Here is a 15,287-nt window from a genome sequence, read left to right on the forward strand (position 1 = left end):
CAACAGTCTGCTCGTCGTTGTTTACTTTTTTTTTAAGAAAAAAAATTTGATTTTTGCTTTTGGTTGCGTATTAGGCTAAGGTTATAACACGAAAAAGTTTGTAATTCAATCCTAGAAACTATTAGAAACATCAATTTAACTCCAATCGAAACAGAAAAATCGAATTTGGCTCAAGAACAAAAGTTGACTTTTTGAAGTTTAAACTTTGACTACGAAATTCGGGCTTGATATAACGAATTGAGATTTGAGATTTTACAAGGAGTTTAGATATACAATTCCTAACAGAACTGCATTTCCATTTTTTTAAAAATCGTTTGAAATAAAGACTTTGAATTAATCACTGGTAACAGAGATAGCGAGTAAAAAAAAATATATAAAAAAAATATGTGTTATTTCATTCATCTGCACTTAGTGATATATAATGAATGACTTTTGTTTTGTAGCCTCGATTAATCGACAGGATATACAAGCAAAATATCGAATCAAAGAAAATATGAATAAAGATAAAAAAAAAAGACAGTGATGTTAACAAGTTCCTGTTTTTAGTCCACATATTATGTAAATTAATTTTAAGTAATATTATTAATTAATAAATATAAATTCAGTTAATAGTATTATAAAAATAAAAATACAAATAATAATAATGATAATAATAATAATAATATCAAAATATTAATAACATTTATAATAATAATATGATGATACTAATAATATCAACAATAATAATTTTAGTAAGTTTAATTACTAATAGTGATAATCAATAATATTTGAATTCTAATTATAATTTTTATTATTCTTATAATAGTATTTATATTTAAAATCTTCATCTTAATAATCATAACCTTAAAAATTATAATTGAAATCATAATAATAATAATATTACTAATAATATTACTAGTTTTGATACTAATACCAATAACAATAATGAAAGAAATGAAAAATTTACCATAACCATTATATTCTTAACTTGTATTTACATTATATATATATATATATATATATATATATATATATATATATATATATATATATATATATATATATATATATATATATATATATATATATATATATATATATATATATATATGTAGATATATATCATTTTATGTACAGCTTAATCAAGTTATATGTATATTGTATAATTAATTCTTAATGTCTAGATTATGTTTTATAATTTTAAATTATTATATACACATACATTTATATATACATATTTATCTACAAATAATTGTTCGTGAATCGTCGGAAATAGTCAAAGGTCAAATGAATCCACCTAAACCGTTCAAAACTTTCTGAGACTCAATAGTACAGACTTTGCTTATCGTGTCGGAATCATATAAGATTAAGTTTAAATTTGGTCGGAAATTCCCGGGTCATCACATAAACCGTTTCGCCTAAAAGTGTCGGGAAGTGATAGATCTTTAACGCAAAAACGAAAAATCCGGACAGAAGCTGAATGGCCTTGCGCGCGCCGCGCACAGGGAGGGTTGCGCACCGCGCACCCTATCTTTAAAAAAAAAATATATATTCCGCGTTTTTGGTTGGACAGCGGGTTGGGTTGTTACAATAGGGCTAAGGAAATTATGGGTTATAGCTATGGAGGTGATGGGTAATGTTCATGGGTATGCTCGTGAGGTCAATCTAGTGTTTATCATCTCTGTTGCGTCTACGTACCATTCCTGCAATATTGAATCTCAATATTGATACGTGAGTACTAGTAATTTAATTTTTATATATTAATAGTGTATCCCTGACTAGTGCTCGAGTATATAGGATTATGCATGCTTGTACTTTTGATATTGCCATTAGATAGGTTATGTTGAATCCTGAATTAGTTACATATGCGGTTGAGATAAGGTATAAGATATGCATGTCGTTGGAAAGCTAGCGAAAAATTATTAACTTTTCATTTAGAAATCGCGTGATTTCGATGAACGGATTAAAAGATATGGTCAACTGAATTATGGTTGACGTTAAATGAAATTGTGTTTGAAACTGTAAATTAATATTTAAACAACTTGTCTATGAGATTGATAAATTGAATTTTTAAATATTACTAATCGAGTAAATGAATTTCTATATAAGGCACGTCTCGTCTTGTTGAGCAATTGTCAAAGTTGACTGTCTTATCATGTTATAAATCTTTATAAACACTACAATCTGATTTTACAAGTATTGGAAAACTATGTGAAATAATAAAATATGTTCGATTGCCATGATAATTCAAATATAATATAGCTCCTGAAATAAATAATATTTTGAGTTTGATAAACTATAAATTCGTTCAATTATCAAGACTTATATTATGTTAATAGACATGTATAGATTTAAAGATCATATTGGGTAAGGTTAACTTTTGAGATGACTTTTGTTAACTTTTGTATGTCGGTCTCGAGCATTAGGATTGTGATACACTATGACCAGACCTAATTTGTTAGACATGTATTGACCAACATATGTTCTCTAGGTTGAGATCTACAGTTATTTTACATTTCGAGTTTCAGTCACATTCCGGTGAATTACTTTATGTGCTGTTAAGGTGAGTTTCATTTGCTCCATTTTTAATTGCTTTTGCAATCTATATTTTTGGGCTGAGAATACATGCACTTTATTTTATACGCAATGGATACAAGTACATACTAAATTCTACACCGAGTTTGAACCGAAAATCCCTTAGCTTTGGTAACTAGTAACTGCCGGTTATAAGAACTGGTGGGCGCGAGTAGTAGTATATGGATCCATAGGGCTTGATATCCCCGTCCGAGCTAGAGCACTAGCCTTTTAACGGACGTATGCTATTTGAGGAGCGTACACGTTGGTTTGCGTGTATTATTAAGATGATTATACAAAGGGTATAAATTACATATACGTTAAGTTTAGTTACCAGGGTGCTCAATTTCGTAGAATATTTTGATAAACGTTTCTGGATGAAACAACTGAAAACTTGTGATTCACCTTTATATACAGATTATGCGCAACATTAAAACTATGAACTCACCAACCTTTGTGTTGACACTTTTAAGCATGTTTATTCTCAGGTTTCTAGAAGTCTTCCGCTGTTTGCTTATATGTGATACAAGCTATGTGCATGGAGTCATACATGCTTTATTCAAAGAAAACTTTGCTTTCAAAAAAACATCACCGTGTATCTTATTTTGACTGCATTGTCAACGAATGTATTATGGTAAACTATTATTTATGGTGATTGTCTATATGTAGAAATCATCAAACGTTGAAAACCTTAGAAATTGATATTCATTTATTGTGTACCTTTTGAAAAGAATGCAATGTTTACAAAACGTATCATATAGAGGTCAAAACCTCACTATGAAATCAATGAATGATGTATTCGTCCAAAGGGATTTGAAAGGATCGTCACAACTGGGGACTTAATGAAGCTTGGTCGACCACTTTGAAAAAGAGGTGGTCGACCATGATATATGGTGGTCGACCAACATTTTGGTCTACCCAATGATGTAAAAAGACATTTTTTTTAAAAGTGTATTTTGGACGAAAATTAAAAAAAAAGTGTATTTTGGCGAATTTCCCATATATATATATATATATATATATATATATATATATATATATATATATATATATATATATATATATATATATATATATATATATATATATATATATATATATAACAATTTTGATAATACGTATGAGACCCATCACGTACATCACTGTAATAAAATCCAGTTTTTAGACCCATAAATCGAATCCATTGGTTTCAGTTCTCCCGGAATCTGCTACACCTTTGTCGGAGATGATGTTGATTCTATGAAGAATGACAGATTCGTCTAGTTGTATGTTCGAAGAAGGAAAACAAAGTTCAACTATCACCTTTTATTGTTATTCTAATATTAATATTAATTTGAGAAGTGATTGAGAAATTGATAGAAAAATATTGATGATTATCTTTACTTTGATTCTAAATTTAAAGTGTTAAAGCGTTTTAATTTAGGAATTTAATTGAGTATTTGATGTGCATTGTGCAAATGAAATTACTGATTTGGGTGGGACTGAGAAAAATGAATATTAAGTAGTACGAGTAATTGAAAACATAATCTAAAATTACATAAATGCCCTCGTGTGCTCTGCACTTGTCAAAAAATAACGAAGTTTTAGGGCAATATCAAAAGTAAACAATAATAGATAGAGGCGTGTAACAATCACGTTTTTATATTTTAATAGGCTAATATCTATTTTTTGAGTTGAAGCCTCGCTAAAATATCTATGATAAAATATGTAGTGATTTACATATAATATAAGATAATAATAATAATAATTGCAATTATTGGGGAATAATGTATCATATGTAAATAGTTTGTATATTGATAAATTAAAATCATCATTAATTTATCTGGTTAATTTATAAATTAACAATATATTTGTGTAAATATATAATTATGTAGTGTGTGTTATGAATAATACGGTGTATATAAATTATTATACTTTTCATGTGTTGAATTAACCGAATGAACAAGAAAAATAGTTGATTTAGCCATCTATATGACATGTGGAATGATAATTATATAAGTTGCTTTGAGAAAAATATAATTCAGTTTAAAAGATCACAAGTTATATGAAAATTTATTAACATTTTTAAACTTAGAAATATATTCTTATTAACTTGTAAAAATAAACACAATTAAATGGCCTAATAGATTAATTAAATTAAATTTTAAAATAAAGAAGTTAATAACATGATCTAATTTAATAAATAGTTAAATTATTAGATAATTACTTAAATAATAAATAAAATATTATAATTTAAACATTAAAATTTAAATAAAGTTAAACGATAATATTACTTAAATTAAAGATATATTTTTAAATTTTAAAATAAAATAATAATAATATTAAGGAAAGCCCCATCCTCATAAAAGCTCGTCTCAATCCTGTGGTTTTCTATTATCTGTGCCGTACTTTTTCCAGAGACTTGTTTTTTCGCGTCGCTCTCGTTTTCGTTTTTACAATTTGCTCTTAACACAATTCATTCTTTTATTCAATTCAATTAAATCATCTCTGTAAGTTATTCAATTCCTATTATTTAATCTTTTTTTCAGCATTTTCAATTACTACATTTGTACATTTATATGTGTATGTATAGATATAGATGTCACTATACACGTGTATTTTTTCGATAAATGCCGTGTTAGATTTACACTGTAACACGGTGTTAGTATCGTGTAATGCAATTTGTAGATTTGATCTGTGACGCTAGGGTTTACAATATGTTGTATCACTTGTATCTATTTTCTTCTCGAACTTAGGGTTTTGTTAGCAAATGTATATTGATGCAGTCATTAAATGTGAGTATACTTGTTTAGGTTTTGTTTTTTGTGTTAGTATGATTTATTTTATTTTATTTTGTTGTGCAGAGGTGTATTATAATGATGAGTAATGAAGAAGAGAAGAGGTGTCCTTTGTGTGCTGAAGAGATGGATTGGACTGATCAGCAGTTAAAGCCTTGCAAATGTGGTTATGAGGTCTGCTTTTTCAAACAATTAGATATCGTTTTTAATCTTTATTTGTGTTGTTTTGGATGCTAATGTTGGAATAGATATTAGTAGTATACAGTATTTGAAGAAAGGGAATTAGGTTTCTTATGGTATTGTTACTAAATTTTATTGGTAATAAGTTGTATTCTGACACAGTTACTTGATATGCATATCGAGGATTGCGAGTTTTTGTAAGCAGTTTGTTTTCTTGTGTTGTTGACTTTCAATAAGTGAAGTTTCAAGTTTAGCTCTTTTAATTTAATTTCCAACATAACAGAAAAGCTAAAGTTTTTATGTTCGTTCTCCTTGTTTTGAAGAGAAATATATGTGTGAGGGGTGTTTACAGAAGTACTTGGCTTTAGTTAGACGTTTGTGGGATCACATAATTATCGAGGAATGATTAGAGGCTTAACGATTTGTGCTTGTTCTAGGTTGCACCTTTTTACATAATCATTGTAATTTCATCTTTGAATGACGTTAAGCTGAAAACATACACCTGCAATTTTCAGTTTTTTATTAGCAATGACTTTGGTTAGTCAGTTTATCTTTTGAAAACACTTCGGTTTATACCTCCCTTCATATATTACTGTATTCCTCTGTACGTTTGATGGAATGAAGTCTTATGATATTATATTGTATATCTGTTAGATGTACCATCTATGAAGTCATTAGTTGTTTATATGCGAGCAAGTGTTCAAATGTAGTGTCACATGCAAATCATCCGAATCGACCATGAATCTCAATGACCATGATTTGGCAATTGACATGTTGATTATTTTGTTACTGCAGGTGTGTGTTTGGTGTTGGAATCATATAATGGACATGGCAGAAAAGGATGCAACAGAGGGACGATGTCCTGCATGTCGTACACCTTATGATAAGGATAGAATTGTAGGGCTGGAAACAAAGTTTCAGAGGTTGAAATACTTTTGCGATATTGTTTTTTATTGATGCAATTTACACTGAGATTCATAGACCCTATCTTCTGTGTAGGTTGGCTGCAAGTAGTTCAAGTCGGAAACAAAAACAGCCAAAATTAAAGCAAAAACCAACTGAAGAAAAAAAGGACCTTAGCAATGTACGAGTTATTCAGCGAAAAATGGCTTACATAATTGGGCTGCCTCTTAGTTTAGCTGATGAAGATGTGAGTGCCTGTGAACTTTTTAGTTCATTGCCTTCATGTTTCAATATTCTTAGTATCTTTTGAGCATAGCTTTTCTATTTTCATAGTACTGCAAGACACCCACGCTCTCCCTAAATAATGCTAATATATCATTGTTGTAATTAAGTTCTAATTTGTTTATGCAGTTATTGAAACGAAAAGATTATTTTGGCCAATATGGGAAAGTTACCAAAGTTTCTCTATCTAGAACTGCAGGCGGGACCGTTCAACAGTTTGTCAATGATACCTGTAGTGTGTATGTTTCACACTCTTTAAGTTTATGTTTCACACTCTTTAAGTTTATTCAGAGTTATTATATATCTTTATATATCTTTATCTTGACGGCCGCTTAAAGCCTAAATTGAATCCCAGGCATGATCTAAATCCCATGAAAATTTGATTCTACCATTTTCATGGCGTGTTTTCCATTTTATTTTATTTTATTATTATTATTTATTATTTATTATTATTATTATTATTAAAAAAAAATTATTTATTTATTTATTTTATTTATTTTTTTTTTGGCCGGAGGACCGTTGGAAGCAATCTCTTTTCCCGTCGAACAGAGAGAGGGAAGACCTAATCTACTCTTGGAGTGTGTCACTCGGGGTGGTCGGGGTGGAGAAATGACTTCTCTTTATTCAAGGATAGAGGAAGGATTGTCTACGTCTCACCTCCCCCATACCCCACACATGTGGGATTGGGTTTTGTTGTTGTTGTTGTTGTTGTTGTGGATTGCCCCGATTTTGAGCTATGCTGTAAAAAACTCCTTGTTTTTTTGGCGGAAGAGTATTATGTTCAGGACCAAGAGAAGGCTATCAAAAGCTTTTATTGGTTTCTCATTTTGTTATAATCACATGCAATTTTTATTCACTATTTAGAGAGCGTTATTGTTTGTTGTATAGTAATGACCTCATTGCCTTAGTAATGATTTCTTTAGTGCTTTCAATATGTTAACTAGTATCTTGATAGATTGAGTCCATATGAGCCTTACATTCAAAAGCAAGCATATATCATGTGTTTCTTCATCTAATTTCTATTTTTAGTTGCCAAATATGATTTTTTCTTCTATACTCACAGATACGTCACTTTCTCAAAAGAGGAAGAAGCAGTTCGGTGTATTCAATCTGTGCATGGCTATGTGCTGGATGGTAGGTTTCTAAGGCAAGTACATATCCATCCCTTTCACTTGTATTTCTGTGCAATTTTTTTGATATGTATTTGATTTTGATTACTGATTATAATTCAACTTTTTGCAGAGCATCATTTGGAACAGCAAAGTACTGTCATGCGTGGTTGAAGAATATGGTATGACATAAGTTGCTTAACGATGGATACATTAAATCCAATCTTTATATATATCCTCGTGGAATCTAATTATTTTTTTCTTCATTTGTTGGTCAGCCCTGCAACAATTTTGCTTGTTTATATTTGCATAGTATTGGCGCAGAAGAAGATAGTTTTGGTAAAGATGAAACAGCTGCAGTTCATACTAGGTGTGACAGGCAAAAGTTTAATTTGCATTCTTGTCTCAGTTTTATGCTAGCATATTGTTAAACCTTCATATTCGAGTTCTCTGCTATGTGTTTTGTAAAAAAGTTTCGATAACGACAACTAACCAAGTCTCTTCATTGTCTCGTTATTTCAGGAATAGGGTTCAGGAAATTGTTGGCGCCACCCAATATTTGAATAAACGTGCAGGAACTATGTTGCCACCACCAGTAGATGGCCACTTAAATAACCCCATTGCTTCAGCCGAGGAACCTGTTTTTAACAGTGGGCTCAAAGTAAGATACTTTCTGTTTATTTGTTCAGACTGACCAACAATTAGTTGCACAGTTTGAGATTATTAATTCCAAGTACATATTTTTTGGATTGGATTAGAGATGGTCACATGGGCGGGTCAGGGAGGTTCAGTAATAGTTCGAAACAGTCAATTAAAATACAATTTGGTCTACTTTTGATCTGTGTGACACGATCCTTTTTTTGCTATCTTGTTATCTTATTCATTTGTGACGCAACCTGAAATCAGCCTATTGAGAATGCCAGGGATTGGATCATAATTATTTACTTGTTTGTCATTGTTCAGGATGTAGCTTTTGCTTCAGTAGCTTCTGGTGATCACCTGCCTTGTTCTAAAGACAGTAATGGACTTGTTAAATCATCCACACATATGACAAGTTTTGTAGATATAGTTGGAAGATCATGTAATTCAGGTTCTGACAAAGATGTGAGCTCAGGAGCAAAAGGGCAGAGGCTAAACTTACCTTCTGATATATCTTCTTTATGCATCAATAGAAGTAATCATGATAAGGCTGAAGGTGCTGAATCAGTATCATCAAAATCATCAACTCCTGGACAAATCACTAACGGAACAGTCAATAGCAAATTATATAGTGAGCCTTTTAGGGAAGGTTCTAAATTAGTTGATCTAACACTTGAGGACACTAAATTTACAAAAGACCAATCTGGGTTGGCATTAGATCCACATAATTTTTTAAATCCTCATTCTTCTGAGGTAATTGATAATAGTAGTGATCATGCATGGTGGCGTAAGGAGTCTTGTAGTGAGAATGGATATGGTGTAAATAGTTATGCAGATGAAGAGTTTAAACAACACTCTACATGTACAGATTCTGTGTTAAATGATGGATACAATGAGGAGAAGTTTGAAAGTTTGGTCAAGTCAGATAGGATATATAGATGCTCTAAACCTTTTTCTAATGAAGAAATAGTTGAGCACCTTAGACGGCTTGATGATGCTAATCTTGTGAATGATGATAATGATGAAAATTCTGCTGCTGTGGAAAGCAGTATTATATCAAATATATTGTCTATGGATTTTGATGAGTGTGATGACTTGGTCTTGCCTCAAACTGTAGCTCGATCGTTTGATGGGAAAGATGGGCAGCATGGTTCTTGGAACTTCCAAAACAGTGATCAATCCAGATTTTCGTTTGCAAATAACCAGGGAAACATTAATTATGAATCGGAGAAACAATCTGTTTTTCACGATTTCAGGGAGAACCAGGATTGTGTCTACAAGCCACAGTATCAGGGTAGGCCTCTAACTCCCACATTCAATATATACATATATATACACTCTTTTGGGTCATTGAACTTTTTGAACAAATGAATATTAAATATTCTTTTTATGAATTAGTAGAAGATCAAATCGTTTTAATTTGATACACAAGTTCTGTGATTTCTACAAACTCATCTGACTAATTCTGCGCACTATAGGGTTCTGTAATTGCAGTATTTTATTTACTTTTTTTTTTTTGTAAATATGGCTGTTCTTGTTATCTATTACAGTCTATTCTAAATTATTACTATGTTTTTTGATTGATAGCATCCAGGGCTCAGAGCGTGACACCACCTGGATTCTCGAAACCCCCTCCTGGGTTCCCCACGTGCATGAGAACTGAGCAGTTTGTTTCCACCGGTTCTGGTATGTGGTCTCTTTGCCCATTCTATCTATTTGCATAAATTTGGTTATCTTATAATTATGTGTCCATTTCCAAAAGGAAAGTGTTGGACTATTTTCATATGTCCACAAGGGAATTTGGTGGACTCGGATCGGTATAATCAAACTATTAGTACTAAAGTAGGTGTCTTTTGTGAAATTCCAAAAATTGGCGGTTGCAATATTTTCATGGGACTAAGGGAGTGTGGACTCATGAGTTGGCAAATTATGGTTGTTACATGTTTTATTCATCATAAAGGTTCTATCATTGACTAAAATGGCCAACCTAACTCTAACTTTTGATCTTTCTATGATAACACGACGGTGGTCCATGACATGTAGTTATGCATGTGTTGAGTTGTGGCTATATGCTTGGTGTAATGATGTGATAAATTATCAGCATCTTGTGGGAAAAGCGCAAGCGCTGCATTATGGTTACTTTTTCATGGATTGATTTTGCACTATTTACTGTACTTTTTCAGGAAGTTATGCAAAGAACTGTGTGCCGAGCAATCATTATCGTAGGCCATCAATAGGGAATTCAAGCAACAGTAGTGATGATCTTATTGATCCTGCCATTATGGTTGTTGGAAGAGGCCAGTCTCCGTCTCCGTCTCTTGACATGAGGTCAACATCATACGATGAAGAGACAAAACTTTGGCTCTTGTCGCAACAACGAGAAGCTGCAGTTGCGCCAGTTCATCATCAAACGCCTCAATTTTCGCAAACATCCTTCATGCCACAACACCCCACGCCCCAGTTTCGAGATAGTTATTATGGTAATGTAAATTCTAGAATTGTGGATCAACGCCTTCCAAGCTACACCCAACAACAATATGCTCAGCCTAAGTTTGCCAATAGTCATCTCTCAAACGGGTATCAGCAGTTGCACTTGGATGAGGGTCAACAACTTAACAGTAGAAGTGAATTGGGTTTGGCTGAACAGATTCAGAGGAATGAGAGATTAGGGTTGAAGAATTTATCACCTGGGTACGGTGACTATAGGTTCCAGGTGTCAAATTCTGGTGATGTATACACTCGGGTATTTGGAATGTAAAGCACTAATCTCTCAAAATTACTTTGATGAAATGAACGAAAACTTCATTTCACAAATCCATCTGTCTTGTGTTTTTAAAAGAGAAATCTGAATTTCTATTTCTTATGTGCTTTTAGATCTCGTGGTTGTGGTTTTAGTTCTCTTTTAGATGCCCAGTAAGAATGTTGCTCTTCATCAATTTTTTACATAAAATATGTGGTAAACTTTTTTTCAGTTATTGTTATATTAGATCAACATATGTTCTCAATGCACAGTTAAATGCTGAAATATGTAGGAGTACATCATATGTTGCTACATACGGAAAGCTTCATGCTAATTTGTATTTGGTGAAACCAGAATTTTCATATAATGACAGATACATACAATGAATTCTTGAATATGCGCAATAAACTATAGTAGGAATATAAAAGAATAGAGGTCTAATGTATGCTATTGAACAAAGTTTAGACATCTTGGTCGATTTAGTATTATTGCACGCAAGTACTTGTAAGCGCTTCTAATGATGTGCAAACAAGTCTATTTCTGCTGGTTTTTGTCTAATTAGAAATGCGGTCTGTGAACTTGGTAATCGGAGAATAGAATCCTGATGATGCTGCGTTGGAGGCAACAGGAAAGGGTGCAATCGTATGATGACCAACTGCCATCTCCATTTCCTGTGAAGAAAAAAAAAAAAAAGGCTTGTTAGCCCCTTTGTGTCCTAATTTCCTGTTAATGATATGATCATTGATTTTGTAATACCCTTATCGTATATAATAGCATAATATACACTTTTTTTGTCTTCCGTGAGACTGTTACGCTCGTACTGCTACGTTAAAGGCCATTTGGTAGTATGCTAACATTTCAAGTATAACCTAGTCTTTTCTAAGTTCAATAAGATCCCATCTAACACATGAGCTCAAAAAGAATATATCCATATGATTCACTTTAGTCACCTTTGGCATGCCATTGCAAAAGGGTTAGACATTAGCTTTATGGCCTAGGAATCTTGCTTGATGCTCTTTAACTTGAGGTCTGACATGAAATAGGTGTTCCCGATAATCTAATTTTTTTTTATCTTTTTATCATAATATATGGCAACAGTTGCCATTTAGAAAATTGTTCAACAACTTTTGAAGTTCTTTTAGTCAGTGACTCAGTGATCATCACTGTTAATAGAAGCAAATCATGATAAACTTGTAAATATTCTGATTACCTGATTGCTTTGGGTATCAATGGAATACATGTTTGGCCATGTGATGAAGTGATGGGGTGCAGCGGTTGGATCGTGATGGTATTGTCCTCCCATAGAAGTAGCAGAAAGTCCCTCAATCAAAGGATCCAAAGGAATACGCAACTGTTGAAACGGGTTAGTAAAGTCAGATCAGATCCTCCCCGAGTCCCTTCCCTTTTGTTAGAATAATAAAAACCATTTTAAACCTTTGTCCCACAAACTAGTAGAAACTGAACAACCGTGAACTCTGTGATTTAGTTTCAATTTTCTATTACAATGATATGAGTAAATAAGTAAGATGGGACCCATGAAATGAGTGGAAGTAACATTGCACACACCTTTGGTCGTTTCGTAGAACGCAAATCACGAGCTGCATAACCCATATCCACATTTGGAACATGATTCTGCTTTGAATTGCATATAGTGGGAGAAACCCATAGGTTGAGATCAAGATTGTGACCGCTTGCTGCACCAAAAAAATTTGGCATGATTATATAGATAGCGCATTTAGTTACAAAAAAGTAAATACATAGGAACAGAAACCACAACTTGTAAGCAATCAGTAGTACCTTCATCCCTTCTTTCAGATGTCATATTTACCCCATAAGTGCTTAGCTCAAAGTTGGTGAAAGCTTCTCTTCCATTACATGTAATGGCAGATTTGTCATAAGCCCTGAATTCAGAAAAGAATTTGCTGATTATGTTGACAGAGAACACAATCTGGAAATTTGAATTGTCTACTGCATTATGTTTTAAGGAATTATGTAATCATTATAATACAGGAACCTTTGCAGCTTCTACTTCATTGTTTAATGATCCAAGGTAAACATGCCTTTTAATCTTTTTAATTTAAAAAACAGGCACCTAAACATAATCACCATGTACTCTAATCTTAGGAATTTTCAACTTAAGGAATGCACTACCACTAGAGATATACAATATTTCTTTCATGTGCAGCACGTTGAATCAAAATAATCACATAAAATAGTTCCAATGAGTTCTTACTTTTTCTCAAGTAGCTGACCCATGTGTGCCTCCCATCTACCATATTTTCGACTAGTTACCGCTCGGTATTTTGAAATTCCACGTGAAAATCCATTACTCTTACGCAGTATCTGAATAAAGTCTTCCTTTGACAGGTTATTCATCTGTTACATAGATTTGCAAAAGTTTAACCTTTCAACAATCATGGAACTTACAAGTACTACGTACCAACGACAATCCATATCTATCAAATCTGTCCCTACCTGGGGTATATCGCTCTCATAGTCCTTAAAATCAAAATTGATATCAGCATCAGTTCCACGAAACTTGATTGCAGCCCGATCATAGGCTCTAAAACATATATACCATGTACAGTCAAAACCACATAAACGTGTAGCCAAAGTAGATTTTACCATCAGAAACACTTACCTAGCAGCATCATGAGCCGTGTCAAATCCACCTGTGATTCAAACCAACATAAATTTTAAAATGTCAAATCCAAACTATCATGTGCCTTTCAAATTTTAACAATAATATCTAACATTTTGCTTACCTAAATATACTTGTTTTCCACAATCCCTGACCAAATAAATTCAAATAATCGATTAGATTCTTATATCTTTAAACAAGACATCGTCAATATACACAATATAATATCAAACAATACAAAAACCAACTACTCCTACCTACTCATAATAAGATCAAATGCATTAATGTATACTACTGTACATCTAGTGGTACATATGAAGTTATGATTAGGTAAGTAGTTCATACTTATATAATTCTCATTAATAAACAACTCATAATCAGATTACGCATATCGTGTATTTAAACATTTTATCGTACAAATAGTTATGCACATTAACCTAATCACTAGATAAACAGCTCACATGTCCAGCATTAAGTAACACCTGAAGCATTTTAATATCACAAATATCTTCCTAGAGTACAAAGCGAATAATATATGTATATAAATTACAGTATAAAATATAAATATAAATATAAATATAAAAGACATTATATAATAGTAGGATTATTAAATAGGACTAAGCAAAATTTTCATTAAATATCAGACGCGCACCATATATGTGATTCCCAACGGCCAGTCCGACGATAAAACGTCACTCCACGGTACTCTGAGCTCCTAGACTGCGGTCCACGGCGGCTCTTCCGTATCTTCTGCGGTATCAAGGGTTGCATATGCATGTTCGGCGCAACAGATTCTTCAACCTTGAGATTCAACCAATCCGCTCCAAGTAACGATATATCTGACGACGCCGATGACGACGATCTCGTCAATCGTGCATCTAACTCCGCGTATCGGTCCACCGGAAAAAGCTGCTTCGTAAGCACATTCTCCATAGATTCTCCATTTTCAGTTATGATATTGATATGAATAGATCGGTTATCAGTAACACATGAATACAATACATCATCGGATACGAGAGGATCATCGTCTCCGGCTTTGAATTCGTCGGAAGAAGCTGAATTACTGGAATGAATATCCGATTGACGGTCTTCACGATCTATAACAGAGACTACAACATCAACGTTGAGATCTAACATCTCCATGAGAAATTAATTCAATGTATACAATTAATCAATAGGAGTAATAAATGATGATCAGTTCACTTGATTGAATACACAAAGTGAAAGGAGTGAGAGAGAGAGAGAGAGAACACGGAGGGAAAATGGAACGGTTTTTAGCTGGGGAATTCGGATATTCAGATATTATGTAATTATAACTAACTACTCCATATTAACTGACCTGCTGAACTTTTTTACACACACAAACACACGTTTGCATTTTATACACACACGGAGAGAATAAGGGAGACGACATCGTTTGAGGCGATGAAGAAGAGGAGAGTATTTTTATTTTTATTTTTATT

The 15,287-nt window shown here is 32.6% G+C and overlaps 2 protein-coding genes across 3 annotated transcripts; one reads left to right on the top strand and one right to left on the bottom strand.

Moving 5' to 3' along the window:
* Positions 1–5,005: 5,005 nt before the first annotated feature.
* On the top strand, positions 5,006–11,524 carry LOC139899610 (uncharacterized). 2 transcript variants are annotated; one of them, XM_071882430.1, is made up of 12 exons: positions 5,013–5,042; positions 5,397–5,504; positions 6,306–6,433; positions 6,510–6,660; positions 6,825–6,934; positions 7,759–7,842; positions 7,938–7,986; positions 8,083–8,174; positions 8,327–8,465; positions 8,768–9,737; positions 10,031–10,129; positions 10,627–11,524. In XM_071882430.1, exons 2-12 carry the CDS (start codon positions 5,409–5,411, stop codon positions 11,199–11,201), a joined length of 2,493 nt encoding a protein of 830 aa, XP_071738531.1. In that variant the 5' UTR covers positions 5,013–5,042; positions 5,397–5,408; the 3' UTR covers positions 11,202–11,524. The 2 variants fall into 2 exon arrangements, with proteins under 2 accessions (XP_071738532.1, XP_071738531.1); XM_071882431.1 differs by lacking the exon at positions 5,397–5,504 and having other exon boundaries at positions 5,006–5,042; positions 10,627–11,523.
* A 4-nt stretch (positions 11,525–11,528) lies between these two features.
* LOC139899611 (ethylene-responsive transcription factor RAP2-7-like) lies at positions 11,529–15,287 on the bottom strand. Its single transcript, XM_071882432.1, has 9 exons — positions 14,477–15,287; positions 13,949–13,974; positions 13,825–13,855; positions 13,659–13,746; positions 13,417–13,559; positions 12,981–13,084; positions 12,750–12,877; positions 12,394–12,534; positions 11,529–11,854 (listed from the first exon to the last, which is right to left on the bottom strand). The coding sequence occupies exons 1-9, from the start codon at positions 14,965–14,967 to the stop codon at positions 11,738–11,740; spliced, it is 1,269 nt and encodes a 422-aa protein (XP_071738533.1). The 5' UTR covers positions 14,968–15,287; the 3' UTR covers positions 11,529–11,737.

The sequence above is a fragment of the Rutidosis leptorrhynchoides genome, chromosome 3 (assembly GCF_046630445.1).
Source record: "Rutidosis leptorrhynchoides isolate AG116_Rl617_1_P2 chromosome 3, CSIRO_AGI_Rlap_v1, whole genome shotgun sequence".
Classification (NCBI taxonomy): Eukaryota; Viridiplantae; Streptophyta; class Magnoliopsida; order Asterales; family Asteraceae; genus Rutidosis; species Rutidosis leptorrhynchoides.

Coding starts and splice junctions, on each gene's coding strand:
- LOC139899611 (XM_071882432.1), bottom strand. CDS start 14,967: ATGGAGATGTTAGATCTCAACGTTGATGTTGTAGTCTCTGTTATAGAT. Junction 13,085..13,416: donor GGTCAGCTACTTGAGAAAAA/GTAAGAACTCAT, acceptor TTCTGAATTCAG/GGCTTATGACAAATCTGCCA. Junction 12,535..12,749: donor GTTCTACGAAACGACCAAAG/GTGTGTGCAATG, acceptor CCGTTTCAACAG/TTGCGTATTCCTTTGGATCC.
- LOC139899610 (XM_071882430.1), top strand. CDS start 5,409: ATGATGAGTAATGAAGAAGAGAAGAGGTGTCCTTTGTGTGCTGAAGAG. Junction 6,935..7,758: donor GTCAATGATACCTGTAGTGT/GTATGTTTCACA, acceptor CTATACTCACAG/ATACGTCACTTTCTCAAAAG. Junction 7,987..8,082: donor ATGCGTGGTTGAAGAATATG/GTATGACATAAG, acceptor TTTGTTGGTCAG/CCCTGCAACAATTTTGCTTG.